Below are 19,602 nucleotides of genomic sequence, written 5' to 3' on the forward strand. Positions count from 1 at the left end.
ATAGGGGCCCCCAATTCACTGCCCATTTCTGGAGGGAGCTACTTGGGCTTCTCCATGTGACGCTCCGTCTTTCCTCCACCCACCATCCACAGACGGACGGTCAGACCGAGCGCACCAATGTGACTCTGGAGCAATATTTGCGCTGTTATGTCAATTACTAGCAAGATGACTGGTTTTCCTTGCTGCCTCTCGCAGAATTTGCTTATAACAATGCCTGCCATGCTTCCACTTGCCAAACTCCATTTTTTGCCAATTTTGGTTACCACCCCAAGGCTTTCCCGTCCACCCTCGCTCCCTCGAGCGAGGTAAACCACAAAGATAGTATTTCGACGGATAATTTATCCTCCTTGAAAAAGGCTAGATACCTACCCAGTTAGACAGTTGGACATGTTAATTTTGTTCTCGTTAGCTTTGTGTAAAGACATTTTCTTTAATACTGCCAAATAAAGAAATTAGATGATTTTCTCATGAAAAAGCATGCAGTTGTCATTATTCTAAAATTAATTATTCTTGAATGTCCATTCTTTGACCTGGTTCACATGTAATAACAACCCTGAATACAGGATGACTATGGGTTGTTGTTGAATTATGGGTTGTCATTATGTGAAAACCCTGCAGTATGGTTTAACTATGGGTTGTTAAGCCCAAACAACCCAGAATTCACAATCCAACGACAAACCATGGGTTTTCTTCCTGGGTTGTTTCGTGGTTAACAATCCATACTTAAACCATAATGCAGGGTTTGTATGTAACAGCAACAACAACCCATACTCAACCCATATTCTAGGTTGTTGTTACATGCAAACCAGGCCATTGACCAGCTACTTAATATGGAATGAAAATGGAGCACGCTCATGTTGCTGCTAGTAGACAAGGTAGGTGATGCGGCGATGTTTTCCCTAACAATCATACTCCAATAGTGCATTGTCTGATTCTTGCAGACTAAATTGAGAAAATTTTTGTGTATAATATGCAGTTGAAAGAACAGGCCTCAGGGCTTGAGGAGCTATTTTTTCCTTACACTAAATCTGGGAGAAAAAATTACTCCATTCATGTATACTCTGTTTACACCATCTAGTCTGCATCTTTTCCATGATGCTCCTGTAAGTTTCTTCAATATATTGTGAATCTCTGCCAGACCTTTTGAACCCTCTAGGATCCAATTTGGGCAAAAAATATGGAAGTTGTAACCCCAAACCTTATACTGGTTAGGTACAAAATTCAGTTTTAGGGCTGTTCCTTTAAATGTGTCCTACCAGAAAACTGCAGGGAAGTTTTTGTGGAGAACAAGTTATTGTCTTCAACCTGCCCCCGCTCCTTCCCCGGCAGACATTATGTAGTTGTTAGTCGGTTGCCATGAAATGACACAATAATGGCCTTTGCCTTGTAGGGTATTAGTATTGGTGCCACATGAAGATTCTCATCAGAGGCTCTTTTGTGGGTTGCTGTGCTGTCTGAGGTTAGGCAGGGGATAACATGGGATAGGGTCTTTTCTGTAGTGGCATTTCACTTCTGGAACTTTCTCCCCAGGGCAGCTTGCCTAGCATAGTCTCTCTTATCTTTTTGGCTCAAGATGAAGATTTTTTTTTTAATTCTCTCAGGCTTTCAAGATGTTTCATTTACACAGTATTTTACGGCTTTCTTATTCTGTTATATTGTATAAATATTTATTAATTTCTGTATCTTCTTTATTTCCCCCACCCCCACCCAACACACGCGCACACGTGTGCGCGCACACACACACACACACACACTGGGGGGACGGTCATATGACCCCCTCCACATTTTGAAAGAATGTATTGGAAGGGGATGTATGTGCATACCACTCCTTCACTTGATAGGGAACCCTGACCCAATCAGGCTTCCTTACATGGAAGAGTTTTGCAGCTGTATGTATGTACAGCCCTTTCGGACACATTCCAAATTCCTGGAGGGCCAGTGTGTGCCCCTGGGGGTGTCTTTGAGAGGGGAGGGGCTAACTGTGATCCTCCCATTCTTTTAATGTGTGGGATGGTTTGGGAGGTAGTATACTTGAAAAGCAGTATATAAATGCTCAAATAATAAAATGAATTTATAATGTTAGAGCTCATTTTTCCCACATACCTTGTGAGAGTTAAAGCTGCATGTTGATAAGCATACACACTTAGAAATAGTTTTAATAGCCTTTTATAATTGTGGATTAAACAATGTATAGTTTGGGATTTTTATTGAAACCGAGGCTCACCTGAAAGCCAAGCAATAAGGAAACAAGCTAAATAAAAGTTTCCTTTTAACTTTTTGATACCCCTTTCTCTTTCCATAGAAACACGTTCCGTATGCCTAACAGGTGGAGCTAAGAATAGTGTTGCTCACAGTGTCTTAGTTACTTACTTATTTGTTCCTTGCGGAATACCAGTGTATTGAACTCTGATATTTTTCAGGTTCCCTATGTTATGGCTTCCTTAATATGAACCCCTTACAGTTCTTTTTGACATAGGACTATAGATAAGTATTGGTGGGGTGAGGTACTGGAATAGAGGAATTAACATTTTTATTTATTATATAAAATACAAATTCATACAACTGTAAACCATTAAGCTGCATGTGATTAAGGGAGTGCAAAGTATGGTGGCAGAAGAAAGCTGGGCCAGCCCTTGGTACTTGAATGTATTTTCTCCTTCTCCAACTGATCTAGAAGAAACTTCTTAGTCTTGTTTTTGATCTTTACTTCCTATTTTGTCTCCTTCTTCCCTCCACTAGCTTCCTCCTTATTTTTCTAGATTCAAATGGAGAAAGGGAAGTAACTAGATGGAGATTACTTAGCAACCCAGTACAATGGTGCACAACCAAGAAGTCATTATACTGCTAGGCAACAGGAATTGTTCAGCTTTTTGCTGATGTGGCAAAACACCTGCCAGGACTGCATCCAGGCAGTAGCACATCTGATCTGGGAGCAGTAGCAGAGGCCCTTGCAAGCCTGACACTGTGGTCCAGTGCCCTACTTGAGCAGTGGAATGACAGCTGTGTGCATGGACTACGTGCACATAGTAAAACAGCAGGGCAAGTATTTGGGTCTGGAAGAAAAGGCAAGGTTTGGGAGGTGAAATGGAGTTTAGTATCTTACAGCATGTATTAAAATTACACAATTGAGTGAATGGATTGAAACTGTGTGTGTTCTTCAACACTTCACAGATGAAAACTGGGACACTGACACCCCAGTTCTCATACAAAGGCTCACTGCCTAAGCACCCTCTCCTGCTATTATACTTTATTGACAGCTCTATTTTACTTTTTGCATGCTGTATTCATTTACCCTGCAGTCAACTGTCTTCCACTGATTTAAGCACCAGGAAGATGTTTGTGCTTTAGGTTACACTAGAAAAACATTACCTGGCGATCTAATAAGCAGTGCAAAATGAGCCTCTGCAGCATGTGGAATGTCAAGCTGTGGACTAGGTGACAACTCAATGTTCATATGTGTGCATTTACATGTTTGCGCAATAGAGGGAAAGAGAGAAGATGTATCTATCCCGAGAGATTTAACTTCCCTGGGGAGGAACGACAACTCTAGCAACTCACATTATTTACATTTTAACAGGCATTTTCCAAAGGCAAAATACTAGGCACAAAGTAGGGGCAGTGATTTCCCAGGAACAGGTACTGGAAAACTGGGGCTGTCTTTGGTAAATATGGTCTTCTGGAGCATGTGTTAGCGTTAGAGTGTTTCTTTGTTTTGACATACTACAGGGATAGTTGAAGTCAACTTGAGAATGAAGGAAATGTTGGTAAGGGCATCTAAGCACATTTGGAGAATGAAAAATATACCTGCTGTTGATGATTTTCCTAAACATAATAAGTTGTAAATGTTTTTCTTGGAGAGATTGCTGTTATTTTTGAAATATTGTTCATTTTTACCCTTGCACTAAATATTTAGTTTCACAGTTCTCTTAGACTTGTATACACATTCCGATATCATAGTGTCCTTGTTTTACTTTGTAATTACTGGAGATTGACACAGTAGTTGGGATTGTGTATTGAATGAACAGGTAGCACAAACGTATACCAGTTGCCAAGGAAACCTATAGGATGCAGCATCTACAAACTCTCCTAGGGAGAAAGAAGTAGCTGTTAAAATAAATCTGAAGTAAATCCTTCACCATGCATACAAACACAGGAATCCATTTTATAGTTGTTTGGAAGAATTTGCTTTATAATCGCACTCCAATGCTCACCATGTGTGGAGGCTTGGATTTACCAATCCCACTTTTGTGACATCCAAATGAACACTATATAAAAATGTACTTTAGTTGTTTATCCTTTAACCTTTATGATGCAACCATTAAGTTCATATTAAAACCTTATCCCTTTAGCACACACTCAGTAGCGAGGTTCTGGGCTATAGGCATGGGATATACAGGCAAACAGTTATATTTAAAAGTTAAAATAACTTTTAAATAAAATATGTTATTTAAAATGAATTTACTTATTAAGTTCTTCATGGTCTCTGTGCATCACACATATGGGCTCTGCATCTGCACGGAGACTCATTCGGGAAAACTTCTATAGCTGAGGAACGTTTTGGGTGGGAACCCTCTCCCACCGTCCCACTGCGCATGTCTGAGTGGCTTTCCGCCTATCCCCTCAGTTTCTTTTTGACCGCCGTTATGGTTGCCTCTTTGGGAATGCTGTCCACAAATTTTTGTGAGCGTTTAGGCTGAGGTCTTCTGCTGCTGCTTTTTCTTCTTGTTCTTCTTGTTCTTCTTATTCTGTTTTTCTGTTCTAAAAGAAAAAAAGGGTAGTTAGTATAGTTATTTGTTATTTTCCTTCTTTGGTGTATGGCATTGAAGGCGCCCTTCAGAAAGTGCGTCCGCTGTGGCGGTAAACTCCCCCCATCTAATGGACACTCGTTGTGCCTCCTTTGCCTTGGGGAGTCTCATGTTGTAGAGATGTGCCATCATTGTCAGTCTTTCTCTAAACAAGCCCATAAAAATTGCTTGGACAGATTAAAGGCGATTTTGTGGAAAAGGGCATTGGAAGCAGTGGATACCTGAAAATCTCAACCTCAGTCGGGTGCCTCTATACAAGCCGAGATGCTTCAGACTACCACAGTTTCAACCCCTCAGTCAACATCTGCGGTGGGGCAGACAGACCCTCCTACACCAGGTTGTTCATTGGCTTTCTCGGTGGCCAAAAAAATTGCAAAAAGGCTAAACCCTTCAAGCCTGTGCCAGAAGCTGTCCCAAAGAAAAAGAAGAGAAAGGAGCTTAAAAATACTCCACCGAGAGTTTTGGAGTTGGAGATCCCTCCTCCCCCCCTTTTAAACTCACCATTTCGAAGGCTCTCATCAGTACTGATGGCCGTGGCACTGTTAGAGCCTCCTTCTACAGACTCTGAAGGTGAGATCAGGGATTTTTCTCCTGTTCAACACTGAGCTGATTCCACTCCTCAGGATCATCTATCGCGATCCCCATCCATGTGACAAGATCGTGACTCACGGTCACCTCGGTATGGAAGGTCTTAATCATCTGCCATTCTCAGGGATGTTGCCCCTCGATATTGATCACCGCTATGATACCATGAGGATGAATATTCTGATCGACATCAAGAGTAGGATCGCCTTTCTACTTGGTCCGGGCCGCCTCCGAGATCCTACCAAGATGAGGAATGGCTGCCATGCTGGGATTACAATCTATACTATGATCGAACGAGGTATTTAGAAGCAACTTCTCCTCGGTACAGAACAGGCCCTTCGGCTACAGTCTCGCATCCACCAGATGACATGTTTTTGCCACTGCCTCTGGTCCCCCTGCACCTGCCTTCATTAGACAAACTACGAGGTTATGTTGACCAGGTTCTGCCAGAGCGCCCGCTACTGTCTCCTCTGGCACAACAGCAAAGTGACCAACTAAAAACATTGAATCAGAGACATATCTCCCAGGATTCTGCAGAGGATTATCAATCCGATTCTTTGTCCTATTCCTTGGTGCCTCCCTCTATTTCGTCAGTGGACGAGGTTGTAGGCACGTGGGACAGAGACTCCCCTTCAGAGGACATGGGGTATTTCTTGGAGCAGGTGCTGAGAATGGCACAGTCTCTCGGAATCAATGTGCAGCAGCCCACGGATCATATATAAGACCCGGTGTTTGATGCAGTATACATGGAAACGTTGGTGCCAGTGGCAATTCCTTTTCTTCCCACACTGCTCCAGACCATGAAACAAACATGGAATACTCCTCCTTTGATGGCTCCTACCTCGAAGTGTCTGGAGTCAATCTATAAAGTTTAAGAAAAGGATGCTGCTTTTCTTTTTTCCCATCCTCGACCAAATTCAAGAATAGTAGAATCTGCCCGGGGTCGGTCACAAAAATCACATGCATCTCCAGTTGACAAGGAGTGTCGCAGACTTGATCTGATGGGCTGGAGACTCTACTCATTCGTGGCCCTAGGGCTCTGTGTTGCAAACTATCAGGCCATGATGTCGCAGTATCAACTCTTTTTATGGAAAAAGATGGATTCTCTGTGTACTTACCTACCAGATGACCAGAGAGAGTTGGCCATGATGTTTCAATTGGAAGCAGTTAAAGTTTCCCATCAACAAATTAATACAATGCGCCATCAGGCTGACTGTAATGCTAAATCCATGGTAGGCTCTGTGGTTCTGTGGTGCCATGCATAGCTTCGTTCAGCTGGACTAACACCAGAGGCCCAGTCTAGAATTTAAGACTTACCCTTTGATGGGTTGGGTTTATTTAATTCTAAAACAGATGACCAGATGGGCTGTGTCCAAAAAGCAAGAATGATGGCAAAGAAGATGGGCATAGGACAGCCCCAACAACAACAATCTTACAAACCAAGGCATTGGTTTCGGCATCAGCTGTACTTTCAGAGGCAATCTGCGGACTGTGCCCCTTGGTACCAGTACCAGCAGCAGCAACAGCAGCAGAGGAAGTAGTTTTCTTCCTCCAGGTTTCGTCAATCTTGGGCTAAGGCTGACTGCTTTGAAGTGGCATCTTTGATTCAAAAAATTCAATACCTCCCTGCTTCCGCCCACTCTAACTGCAGGAAACTGTCTTTCTCTTTACTCTTTAGGGTGGCAGGCAATCACATCAGATGCTTGGGTGCTGGTGATCATTCGACAAGGATACAAAATAGAATTTGACGCCCTCCCTCCCGTGGGAATTGTCAGAATAACTCCGCTTTCAGAACCGTTACATCTTGAGAGGGAGGCGCTTCTTCGGAAGGGTGCCATCAAGCTTGTCTCCTCGACTCAGACGCACAGCAGTTTCTTCTCCCAGTTCTTTACAGTTCCCAAAAGGGCGGACTGTGTCCAGTTTTAGATCTAAGACTCTTGAACAAGTTTATCACCCCCAAATGATTCAGAATGATTACGCTGGCAAGAATCCTCCCCCTCCTTTGGAAAGGCATCTGGTTCATGGCGGTGGATCTCAAGGATGCTTTTTTCCATATCAGTATAGAGGAAGAGTATCAAAGATACCTGTGTTTCGCGGTTGGACCCAACGTGTTCCAGTTTCATGAGCTACCCTTCGGGCTAGGGACAGCTCCATGGGTGTTCACGAAATGTATGTCGGTAATCTGTGCACACCTCCGTGTCAAAGGCATCGAGATCTACCCTTATTTGGATGACTGGCTCCTTGTAGGTGCTTCCAGGGAGTTTCTGAATTGTGCCATTGTAGTTGTTTTGAATCTTCTCAACACTCTGGGCCTCTGCCTCAACGAAGAGATGTCGACTTTATCTCCCACTCATGTTATCAGTTTCATTGGAGCAGAATTAGACTTGAGGACAGGTCGCACGTATCCCCCTCGAAAATGCTTGGACCAGTTAATCACCTTAGCGACTGCTCTTTATCAACAACGACAAGTGCCAGCTCACACCATTCAGTGCCTCTTAAGCCACATGGCTGCAAGTGTGTTGGTGGTGGAGTGGGCATGCCTGAGAATGAGACCATTGCAGAACTGGTTTATCCAAGTTTTTCCCAACAACAACAATGCTCATCGAACCCAACTTTGGATACTGGACTGCATTGCGTATTCTCTTTGCTAGTGGATGGATCCAAACAATGTCGATCAAGGTGTACTGTTTGTTCAGCCATTTCCATCTCAAGTGCTCATCATGGATGCCTCTCTCCTTGGTTGGGGAACTCATTGTGGACAGTTATGAATTTAGGGCTGTTGGTCGAGTGCAGGAAGATGGGCTCATCAATTTTCTAGAGTTGCTGGAGGTGTGGAAAGCCTTATGGGCTTTTGTCACCTATCTGCAGGGCAGACACCTTCAAATTCTGGCAGACAACACCTCTGTTCTTTGGCACCTAAACGCATTCATCCAAACTGGTGGGACTCACCCTCAAAATTTACAATTGGGTCGTCCCGAGAGACATCAGCTTGACTGCGAGTCATATTGCTGGAGTGGACAACACTTTGGCAGACTCCCTCATTCGGACTTAGTGAGCATCCCATGTTTGGGAACTGTCTCTTCAAATCCTGCGTCATCTATTTTGATGGTGGGGGCAGCCATCGGTGGACCTGTTCACCAGCCCGTTGAACACGATTTGCAGAATATTCTGCTCAAGAGCGGGAGTGGGCCGTTCGTCATTGGGAGACACCTTCTTCTGCGGTAGAGTGGTGCACTATTCTATCTCTTTCCTCCATCTCCTCTGCTCCCGAAGGTGATAGCGAAGATTAATCTCATCAGAGTGCAGCGGGTACTGGATGCAGTGTGGAAACCAGCTATCAGGCGATCATGCTGTAGTAAGTGGTCAGCATTCCAAGTTTTTGCCGCTTCTAAGGGATTTCGCTCTTCCTCCAGCTCAATCTCGGATATTTTGTAATTTTTTTCATCATTTATTTGTAAAAGGCCTAAAGTATTCCTCAATTAGAGTTTGCGCTGCAGTTGCCTCAGTTATGAGGGGGCAGATGCAGGGCTATTCAGTTTTCATCCACCCTCTCACCAAACGATTCTTGTGTGAGTTGTGGAACCTGCTTCCTCCAGTGCTCAGCCCCACATTGGAATCTCTCCCTGGTGTTACAAGCTTTAACATAGAAACTGTTTGAGCCTGTGGCTACTATAGATTTATGCTTGCTGTCATGGAAGGTGGCCTTTTTAGTAGCTATCACATCCTCTCGAAAAGCATGTGAACTGTGTGCCTTCTGTATCGATGTTCCTTTTACAGTTTTTCATGAGGACAAGGTTGTCCTTCAGCCAGTTTTCACCTTTCTTCCTAAAGTCATTCCTGAATTTCATCTCAATGAACTTATTGTGCTTCCAGCCTTCTTCCAAACACCATCTTCAGACCTGGAGAAACATCTTCATAATCTGGATGTTTGAAGGGCATTAGCTTTCTACAAAGCTGGAACTGAGTTGAAAATCACAAAGATTATTCGTCTGCTATGCAGGTCCTAAAAAGGAGTTGCCTGTGTCATCAGAGCATCTGGGTTAAAATAAATGGAGCAAAGAATAAAAGGAAGATGGTGGTCGGAGTCTACTACTGGCCACCCAATCCAGGAGAAGGCGAGGATGAAACTTTTGAAAAGCAAATAGCCAACGTTTCAAGGAAGCATGATGTACTAGTAATGGGGGACTTCAATTTCCCCGATATTTGTTGGGAGACAAATTCTGCAAAACATGGCCCCTCCAGGAAATTCCTGACTTGTGTGGCAGATCACTTCCTCCTACAGAAAGCAGAGGAAGGAACTAGAGGATTGACTATCCATGACTTGATCCTAACCAACAGAGATGACTTAGTGGATAAAGTAGCAAGTACTGGAACTCTGGGGGAAAGCAACCATGTTATACTTGAGTTCTTGGTTCTAAAGGAAGCAAAAGCTGAGTGTAGCTAAAGGTGTACCCTGGATTTTAGGAAAGCCAATTTTAATAATTAATCCTAGAATAATAAAGGAACTGGCAGAAGAACTCTCTGAACCACTGTCTATTATCTTTGAGAAATCATGGAGGACGGGTGAAGTGCCAGATGACTGGAGGAGGGCTAATGTTGTCCCTATCTTCAAAAAGTGTAAAAAGGAGGAACCTGGGAACTACAGACCAGTCAGTCTGACATCAATCCCTGAGAAAATTCTGGAGCAGATGATAAAGCAATCCATCTGTAAGCATCTTGAAAACAATGCAGTGATTACTCGAAGCCAACATGGATTTGTCAAGAACAAATCCTGCCAGACAAATCTGATCTCATTTTTTGATCAAGTCACCTCCCTTGTGGACTGTGGGAATGCTGTGGACATAATATACCTCAACTTCAGCAAAGCTTTCGACAAAGTGCCCCATGATATCCTGATGAGCAAACTAGCTCAAAGTGGGCTAGATGAAACAACCATCAGGTGGATCCACAGTTGGCTACGGAATCAGACTCAGAGTGCTTATCAATGGGATCTTCTCAACTGGGGAGTGGTAATGAGTGGGGTACCACAGGGCTCAGTCCTGGGCCCAGTGCTCTTCAACATTTGTATTAATGACTTTGGAGGAGGAGGTGCAGGGAACGCTGATCAAATTTGCAGATGACACAAAATTGGGCAGGATAGCTAATACCTTGGAAGACAGAAACAAAATTCAAAGTGATCTTGATAGACTGGAGCGCTGGGCAGAAAACAACAGAATGACATTTAATAGGGATAAATGCCAAGTTCTGCCCCTAGGAAAAAGAAACCAAATGCACAGTTACAAGATGAGGGATACTTGGCACAACAACACTACAAGCGAGAAGGATCTTGGAATTGTTGTTGATCACAAGCTGAATCTGAGCCAACAATGTGATGTGACTGCAAAAAAGGCCAATGCTCTTTTGGGCTGCATTAATAGAAGCATAGCTTCCAAATCTTAGGCAGTACTAGTTCCCCTCTACTCAGCACTGGTTAGGCCTCATCTGGAGCACTGTGTCCAGTTCTGGGCACCACACTTTAAGAAGGATGCAGTCAAACTAGAGAGGGTTCAGAGGAGGGCAACAAAGATGATCAGGGGACTGGAAACAAAGCCCTATGAAGAGAGACTGAAAGAAGTGGGCATGTTTAGCCCTGAGAAGAATAGACTGAGGGGAGATATGATAGCACTCTTCAAGTACTTGATAGGTTGTCACAGAGAGGAAGGCCAGGATCTCTTCTCGATCATCCCAGAATGCAGGACACGGAATAATGGGCTCAAGTGACAGGAAGCCAGATTCCGGCTGAACATCAGGAAAAGTTCCTGACTGTTAGAGCAATACGACAGTGGAACCAATGACCTAGGGAGGTAGTGGGCTCTCCCACACTGGAGGCATTCAAGATGAGGCTGGACAGCCATCTGTCAGGGATGCTCTGACTTAGATTCCTGCATTGAGCAGGGGGTTGGACTCGATGGTCTTATAGGCCCCTTCCAACTCTACTATTCTATGACCGTATGATTCTATGGTCATGGAGGCTGGCTGCCTGGATAGTTCAAACCATTACTCTGGCATACCAGCTCCGTGGGAAGGAGCCTTTGCATTGCATCTGAGCGCATTTGACTTGGGCTATTGCTGCGTTGACAGCCTTCGGGAGACGGGTGGCTCTAGTGGACCTTTGTAAAGCTGCAACATGGTCTATCCCATTGACCTTTGTGAAGCATTATAGCTGGATGTGCATGCTTGATCGGACTACACGTTTGGAAGAGCGGTGTTGTCTTCTGTGTTTCAATAGGACATCTACCCTCCTCTAGTAAGTTGGCTTGATAATCGCCCACAGAGACCACGAAGAAGAAAGACAGGTTGCTGACCTGTAACTATAGTTCTTCAGGTGGTCATCTGTGCATTCACACAACCCACCCACCGTCCCTTCTTTGGTGTTGATATCTTATGATGTTGATACCGAGGAATCCTTGGTTCTGAGACTAATTTTTTTCTTGTGGTCTCAAGGAACTGAGGAGATAGGCAAGAACCCACTTAGACATGTGCAGTGGGACGGTGGGGGAGGGTTCCCACCAAAAACGTTCCTCAGCTATAGAAGTTTTCCTGAATGAGGCTCCGCCCCGGCACAGAGCCCATATGTGTGAATGCACAGATGACCACTTGAAGAACTACAGTTACAGGTAAGCAATCTGTCTATATTCAATTTATATAAAATATTAAATGTTATCAAATTACTTTATTGTTTACTTGCTTTTAAAAGTACTGTTTCTTTAAGGAAGCAGGTATGTCCTTATCCTAGTTCAGTTCCCTATTAAAAACCAGTTGCCAGTAACCCTTTTCCTACCTCTCCTCCTCCCCCATTAGCTCACCCAGAATGATTCAGAGGTCTTGACCTAAAGTTTTCCCTTCTGTAGGAAATCACCGGAAATATACAGAGTTGTAAAATATCTCCCAGCTTTCTCTGATGTTAGGTTCACAGCTCCCTGAGATGAATCATCTTCAACTGGCAGGCTTGCTGTAGCTTCTCCTGACTTATTGAAAACAACACAGAGCAAAGAAGGAGTCATCAGTTGCCCGCTCCTGAAGTCTCACTGCTTCTTGAGGCCAACTGCTTTCTGCTGACAATCTGGCAATAAGTCCCCTTTCAGAACTGCTTCCAGGGTCTTCCTCTCATCCTAGGTTTTGCCTTCTGTAACTTCAGCTACCTTTCTTCTTCAGCCTTTTCTCTTAGGCTATGCTGCTTTCTCAGGCTGTTCTGTTCCTGACTGACTGGGATTGCCTTCTGCACTCTCTGTAGAGAACCTCTGAACAAAAAACCTTTAAAACCTTGTTATATGCCAGTCCATTAGCCTATATTTATCAGTCAATCAGAATAAATAGAATGTTTGCTAACTGAACTATTACATCCTGACCTTTTTGATTCTCTTATCCAATATATGCACCTGGACCAACTGTAAACCTGCTAAGGCTATAACTGTTTCCTTGGTAATAATTACAGTTTTGCTGACAGTTTGTAGGCTGCCAGCTGTAGGCCTCATATGCAAAGTAACTAGTTAGCCTCAGAGACAACCTTGTCACCACACACAGTTAATAACATAGAATCACAATAATGCTATATTACATAACATACTTATTTATAATTTTACACAATGTTTTGAACATATTTTCCTCAGGATTTATAGATTCTCCATAAGCTACTATAATTTGTAAATTAAAATTTGATTTGGCTCATCCCAACAGTAGATTGCATTTACATTTTGGCATCAACTGTGTTATCCAAGATAGAATCTCTACTAGTATGTGAGGGATACTTAGAGCCACTTTTACTGTTTGGGATTTGGACACCTACCAGATGCTGAAGAAACTGGAAGGGGAACTCATCTCATCATGGACAGGTCTCGTGCTGTTGATGTTGGTGACTTTTTCTACCTCCATGCATGCTCGGTTTTTCCCAGTTGCAGGGATGGGGATATGGTAACCTGGTTCACACGTAACAACAAGTCATGCTTTAATTAACCATGGTTTGTTGAATTATGGAGTGTTGTTACAGGCGAACCGGAATTCATGGGTTAATTATGGGTTGTTAACCACAAAGAACCCACTAAGAAAACCCATGGGGTTTTTTTTGGATTGTGAACTGTGGGTTGTTTAAGCCATGGGTTGTTATGTGTGATCCCAGAATCCCAGAATGAGTTGTTTCACTAGACGATAGAAGCAGTGGGTAAGAGCGGTCAAAAAACCCAGCCTCTTTACATGCTAGTATTGCAGTGCTGCAGAGGCATTTGGGATACAGGGAGGGAGCAGGTGAAGGAGGAGGGAAACAAAAACACCAGGGACAAATAAAACAAACCAGGGTTTGTTCAGTCATCTGCCAGACAAACCCTGGGTAGGGCAACAAACCACAGTTTAAATAAACCATGGGTTAGTGTTGTGTGTGAACCAGGCTGATGGTTATCATATCCCTCTTCTCCTCGAAGCAGGCTGTGTCTCTGCCCTTTCTCCTGCTCATGGAGCCTCTTCTTCTAGTTTTTCTTCTCTCTCCTCACTCCCCCAGTGCTCTGCTTTATGCTTCATGTGAAGAAAGGGGAGGAATCAGGAAGCCGATGAGCTAGTAGCCACAATGCTGAGGCCTGCCTCAACCCAGCCAAGTTTACTTTTGGGCAACAAGCCTATAGCCATGGGGGAGAATGTCGAACTGTGCTGGTCCCAACAGTTGGTATACACATTCATATTTTAAGGCTATGGTTTTCAAACTTCCTATCTTTTAGGGAAGTGTTTCCACATCAGTTAGTCTGCCAAGGAGCCCATGCACATTGCAGAGAATTCTGGGAAGTGTTGTAGGTACTTGGCTCATGTGGGGTGCTGTGTTCTCCTGAGCCTCACTGTCGTCCTATGTGAAATGAAGATGTGCCTTAGAACAGCCCACTGTGGCTGCACATTGCATGGGACAGTAGTTAACTTTCAGAGAAGCTTGTCAGCTATTACTAACTTCTCTTCTTGAAAACCCTGATAGCCTTCCGGGGAACCCCATAGTTTTCAAAGAATCATAGAATAGTAGGGTTGGAAGGGGCCTGTAAGACCATTGAGTCCAACCCCAAACACCATTTGAAAGCCACTGTTTTAAAGCAACAGGAGTGGACTTTTTTGAGATCTGCCATGCGGTGCCTCAGTCTCTTCCACAGCAAATGTTAATACAACTACTCTTTGTGCTGTTGGTTTTTATTTTTGTTATTCTCTGATAGGCATAAATTGAAAGGGAACAGTATAGGACAAGAAAGCCCAATCCCATCTTAGCTGATCCATTTGCTTGAACCATTAGGAGTAGAGAGAAATTGAATGATGGTTTAAAAGGCATTGAATCCTAAACTTAGAAAATTACCTGTTTCCCTTTTTATGGCTCAATGAATACATTTTATTGCAAACCTTGCTAGTGCTTGTTGGACTCTTCTGAATGCACTAGGCTTGAAAAATGTCCTGAAAAAAGAATTTTGTTAAAACCCTTTTTCCTCTCTTTCCTTCTCAACCAAAATCTCTAAAGTGGCTTATAAACATAATAATAGATCAGCTCTGTAGTTCGGACAAGTGGCTGTATCAGCGTTGTATCATTGTAAAGCCTGAGAATTCTGTTAATCATAATTTGTCATATTGGAAATCTTGCAAGGAAAACCTACCTTGTGAAGGGGGCATACTCTGACTACATTTCCGAACTGTCTCATGAAGAATGGTTGAGTTAGGGCGCAATCCTATGCAGGTTTAGACAGAAAAAGGTCCTACAAGTCCCAGCATTCCCCAGCCAGCCATGCTAAGAGTATTTTTAAAATGTTGTATTGGTCCCTTATGTTTGTAACTGGTTTTGTGCTCATCTTAAATTAACTAAGGCAAGTAGGGCAACCTATCTCAGTTTGGCAGCTTGAAGCTTCCCTAGTGGAACCTGCTTTCCAAAAGGAAAAAGGTTTACTCCAGTGGGAGCACAGGTAGCAGCACTTTATATTTGTAGGTGGGGAAAGTGGAGCTGCTGCATCTGTGTGCATTTGTGTGTAGCATACTGTTGTGCATGTGACATGCTGCTGTATGTGTTCATTTTTCACATCTTCCTGCGCATATTTGCATGCAGAAAAAGGAGTGGGGTTGAAAGGCCAAGCGTGGGTGAGTGGCTGATAAATGTAAGTGAGCAGAAGAATATGTGAGACTGTAGGATGTGCTTAGTGCTTACATGGCATGAAAGTGAAGTTTCCATGCTTTTTGGTGCATGAGTGAATTTGTAATCAAGTTAATTCTTCTCTTACACCAAATATGTTTTGATTCTACACTAACAAATCAGCGCAATATAAAATAATAAAATAAAACAGCAGCTAGCAAATAAACTTGAGAAGAGCCTGTGACTGTCAGTGTATCAATATATAGGACCTGATAAGGCAGATCGAGGGCTGTTCTTGTGTTTCTCCCTGGCATTGGCAAAGCAGGTAGGTTTCATTAGCTCCAGCATTGATAGGCTAATAAAAGATGGAGGTGACAAAGGCAAGGTGTGGTGTTTAAAAAGAGACCATGGATATTCAGCCTATGATAAATTTATATTGTTTTAGTCATGAGTAAAACCCTGTAAAGAAGTAGCAGCATGAGCACATTTGTAATTACTTCTTAATGGAATACCCTCCATTTATGGGATGTTGATAGAATGTAAGGGTAAATAGGACCAAAATCTTACCATTGGAGAAAGGTGTCACACAGCATTTTGAAAGAAAGCTAATGGCTAGAAAAGCAGAAAATTAATGAAGGGGATAACATTACGTTTCAATATTGTTTGGGGAGAAACTCAAGCACATCAGATTTTTACAGTTGTGACCCCTGGCCTACAGACATACGTAATTGGTGTGCTATGACTATGAGCCACCCAGTTGTACACTATTAAATTTTAATTCCAATTATTTTCAGGAGTTGGAGCTGTTCTTTCCCTCCAGTGGAGGCCATGGACCTGCAAACACTGCAAAATATACACACTGCACCTGTTGTGTTATTAAGCCTCATGTGATTAAAGAAGGTAAGTTCCATAAGCTTGGACCTCTGAAGAAAGATTTTGTCATGTCTTCTCAGTTGGAGATTTAGACTCATGTTGTTATTACCATCATATTATTTGTTTGGGGGGAGGGGGTTAATAACAGAAAGGGAATTTCCCCACAGATTTATTTGTATCACTATTTTTTTAGAAAAGCAAGATGATGCAATACATATGATAAACTAAATTTATATACAGCAATCAATAGAAAACTTACAATGTGTAATAAATATATAAATAAATAGTACACACTTTATCAACATTTCTGGAACTACCAAAATTTTAAGTATTGAAACACAACATATTGCAATACTTGCAATAGACAAAAACTCTTATCAGTATCAAAGTTACACCTTCATTTCATAGAAGAACTTAAAAAAGAACAGTGTTAAATGGTATATAAAACATACATATGTATCTCTCTCTCTCTGTGTATAGTAGTAGTATATTCATGTTTTTATCTTTGGCTTTCCATCTCTTAATCTTATATATTCTGTGAGTTTTATCATCCCTGCAATTTCCCAAGCTTTTGGTAACCATTCTGTAAGTAAGGGCATGCAAACACTTCTCCATTTTTGACCTACCAGAATTTTTTGCCATCGTTAATAAATTCCAAATTAGGTCTCTCTCTTTTTTAGCTAAAGCAACTGCTTTAAATAGCCTAACAAAATTCTCAGGGAATCTAGGGTATAGTCAGATGTACCATCAACAATATCATGTTGCGTACCTACTTCCAGACAATCTTAATCATAGAACAGCTCCACCAAATAGTTTCAAAATCAGCTCCCTGGGATCTGCATCTCTGTCTCCTGCATGTTTATGAATAGTAGGAGATAAGCAATTTGTATGTCTTTTAAAGCTCTTGTCTAACTCACAACATTTTGACAAATTATATGATAGATTTATACAAAGGTTAATACGAGTGGGGATGGTTCTATACTACAGAAGCAGTTAATGATATTCTCTGTACTGATACAAACATGTCTGTTAATATGTGCTCCTCACTTTTGATCTCACCGTGCTGCAAACATCCAAGAAGTTAAAACACACACACACTTAGTTTTGTTTGTGTGGAAGGGCTCTAGCTCCGCGGCAGAGCACATACTTTGCATTCAAAAAGTCCAGGTAGGACTGGGGAAGACTCTTATTTGAAATGCTGGAGAGCCACTGCCAATCAGTTTAGACAACACTGAGCTAGATAGACCAGTGGTCTAACTCAGTATAAGACTGTTTCTTTCCTATGTTGTAGCCCCTCTTTCTATGCAAACTCAGCTTAGGTTGGATGTGGATGATCTATTAATAACCTCTTAATGATCTGATAAGCTCATTACCTTCGGGTTTCCCTCTGCATTGGTAAGTATGGTATGCTATGGTGCTAATGTGGTAGAAAATTTCAGACAAAGGCTAATGTGGTAATCAGGCAGCCATCAAATGGGGAAAAAACCACTTAAAACAGCATCAACACATCAGCTTTCTAGCTCAATTGAGCTTTTAGTTGAGATAATGTTTATTTATTGGATTTTAGTTAAGGTGCACTCCTTGTAACACTAGATACTGTGGAATAAACTTATTTTCTTCAGTGTGTGTGCTTGCCAGACTGAGCAGTAATCATAGTCATTTTCACACTGTTAACAATGTTCTGGTTTTGTCCCCTAGGAGCACTTGTCTATAGGAAGTCCATACAATATAAATTCAACATACCATGCATTCTGTAGTTTCAGTCATCCCAACCAGAGGCAGATGAATATGTTTGACTTTTCTAAGGTTCTGCTCTTGCAATGGGTGGTGTTGAGCCAGATGGTGTCTGTGCCATGCTTCCACGTTGGTATCTTTTTCTCTCAGTCTGGAAAAGAGGGTGTATTCTGTGTTAATCTAGCTAAGAAAGCCCAATCCTAAAGGGCTGCTTCCTCACCACTCTCACTGTTGCAGAACTCAGAGTCAGAGAGACCACGGAGTGAAGGAAAAAGAGTTTCTTTATTTAACGCGCGGGCTTAAGGCTGGAATCATTTCCAAAGAGCCAAAAGCCCCGATTTACATCAGCACATTGTTTTTATAGATATTGTGACACATAGGAAACGGCTCCTCCTCTCCCTCCCGTGTGGGGTTGCAGTCCTCAACATTTCTTCTCCTAGCACCATTGTTTATAATACAAGAAATGGGTTATAGGGTAGCCATGATAAGCAGAGAACAGAAGAGAACAAGATATACAATTCTATGACCTTAGCCTTTGTTGACAAGATAAGAAATTCCTGTGTCTCGTCATCTTACAAACATATATTTCAGAGAGGAAGAGCTCAGCAAGAACATGAAGCATGAGACTGCATGAGGCTACTTAGTCTGACCCCTGATATGGCTGCTACATCACCACACTTTCTTCCCACCCCATTGTCCTTATGTGGAAAGATGCTCAAGTAGATATTACCACCACCATTCATATAAGGGAGGCACAGGCATATGGGGTTGGGGGCAATGTGTGACTCTGAATTAGATGACATGGATAGAGTTCCTTTTCAGGTCACCTGGATACATGAAAATATGTTCAACGGGAAAGGGAATTTTACCTCCCCATAGAGTAACACATATGCAGTAATATGCAATACTAAAATGCACAATTAGTAATTCCAAATATGATGTGATGAACTAAAACTGTAACACGTTATTTTTGCTGGAGTATGATCTTTTTTTTATCAGATTAACTGAAACAACTGATGTCGAAACATTACCTTATATAGATAACTATGTTTTCCTTCCCTAACATCAGATACAGGAAAATTAATAAAATCAGAGCGTTCACATTATGGTTATATGTTTTGATTCAGCTGTCTACAATTTCTAAAACAAATTTGTATAGGCTGTAAATGTTAATCCAAACTGTATGTAATTGGTTCCTCAAGCAACCTTTGGGGCACTGTAGTTTTAGGCACCTCTTAGAAATAGACTCTAGGCATCTCTTTTAGAAACCATCTTGTGATTTACATACATACATACACAATTGGTTCAGCATACCCCCAACGAGACTTAAATATCAAGGTTACCAGGCATTTGGTGAGAAGGCAACTGGGAACATACTCAATCTGTTCACAAGAGAAGATTACATGTGAATATCCACCATTAGGTGATGGTCATAAATCAGTGTGGTGGGAGGAGGGTTGTGTGAATTGGAGTATGTTAGGTCATTCATGT

The 19,602-nt window shown here is 42.3% G+C and overlaps 1 protein-coding gene across 10 annotated transcripts in view; it reads left to right on the forward strand.

Moving 5' to 3' along the window:
• The window catches only part of NME7 (NME/NM23 family member 7), a 140,500-nt gene that overhangs the window by 63,742 nt on the left and 57,156 nt on the right, over positions 1-19,602 (forward strand). For all 10 annotated transcript variants that reach the window (XM_084843165.1, XM_084843167.1, XM_084843166.1 and 7 more), the window contains one exon: positions 16,299-16,404. In XM_084843165.1, coding sequence (XP_084699291.1) covers positions 16,299-16,404 — 106 coding nt within the window. The remainder of the gene's footprint in view (positions 1-16,298; positions 16,405-19,602) is intronic.

Source organism: Heloderma suspectum, chromosome 3 (genome assembly GCF_057233095.1).
Source record: "Heloderma suspectum isolate Gila_16-S chromosome 3, 16-S_ref, whole genome shotgun sequence".
NCBI lineage: Eukaryota > Metazoa > Chordata > Lepidosauria > Squamata > Helodermatidae > Heloderma > Heloderma suspectum.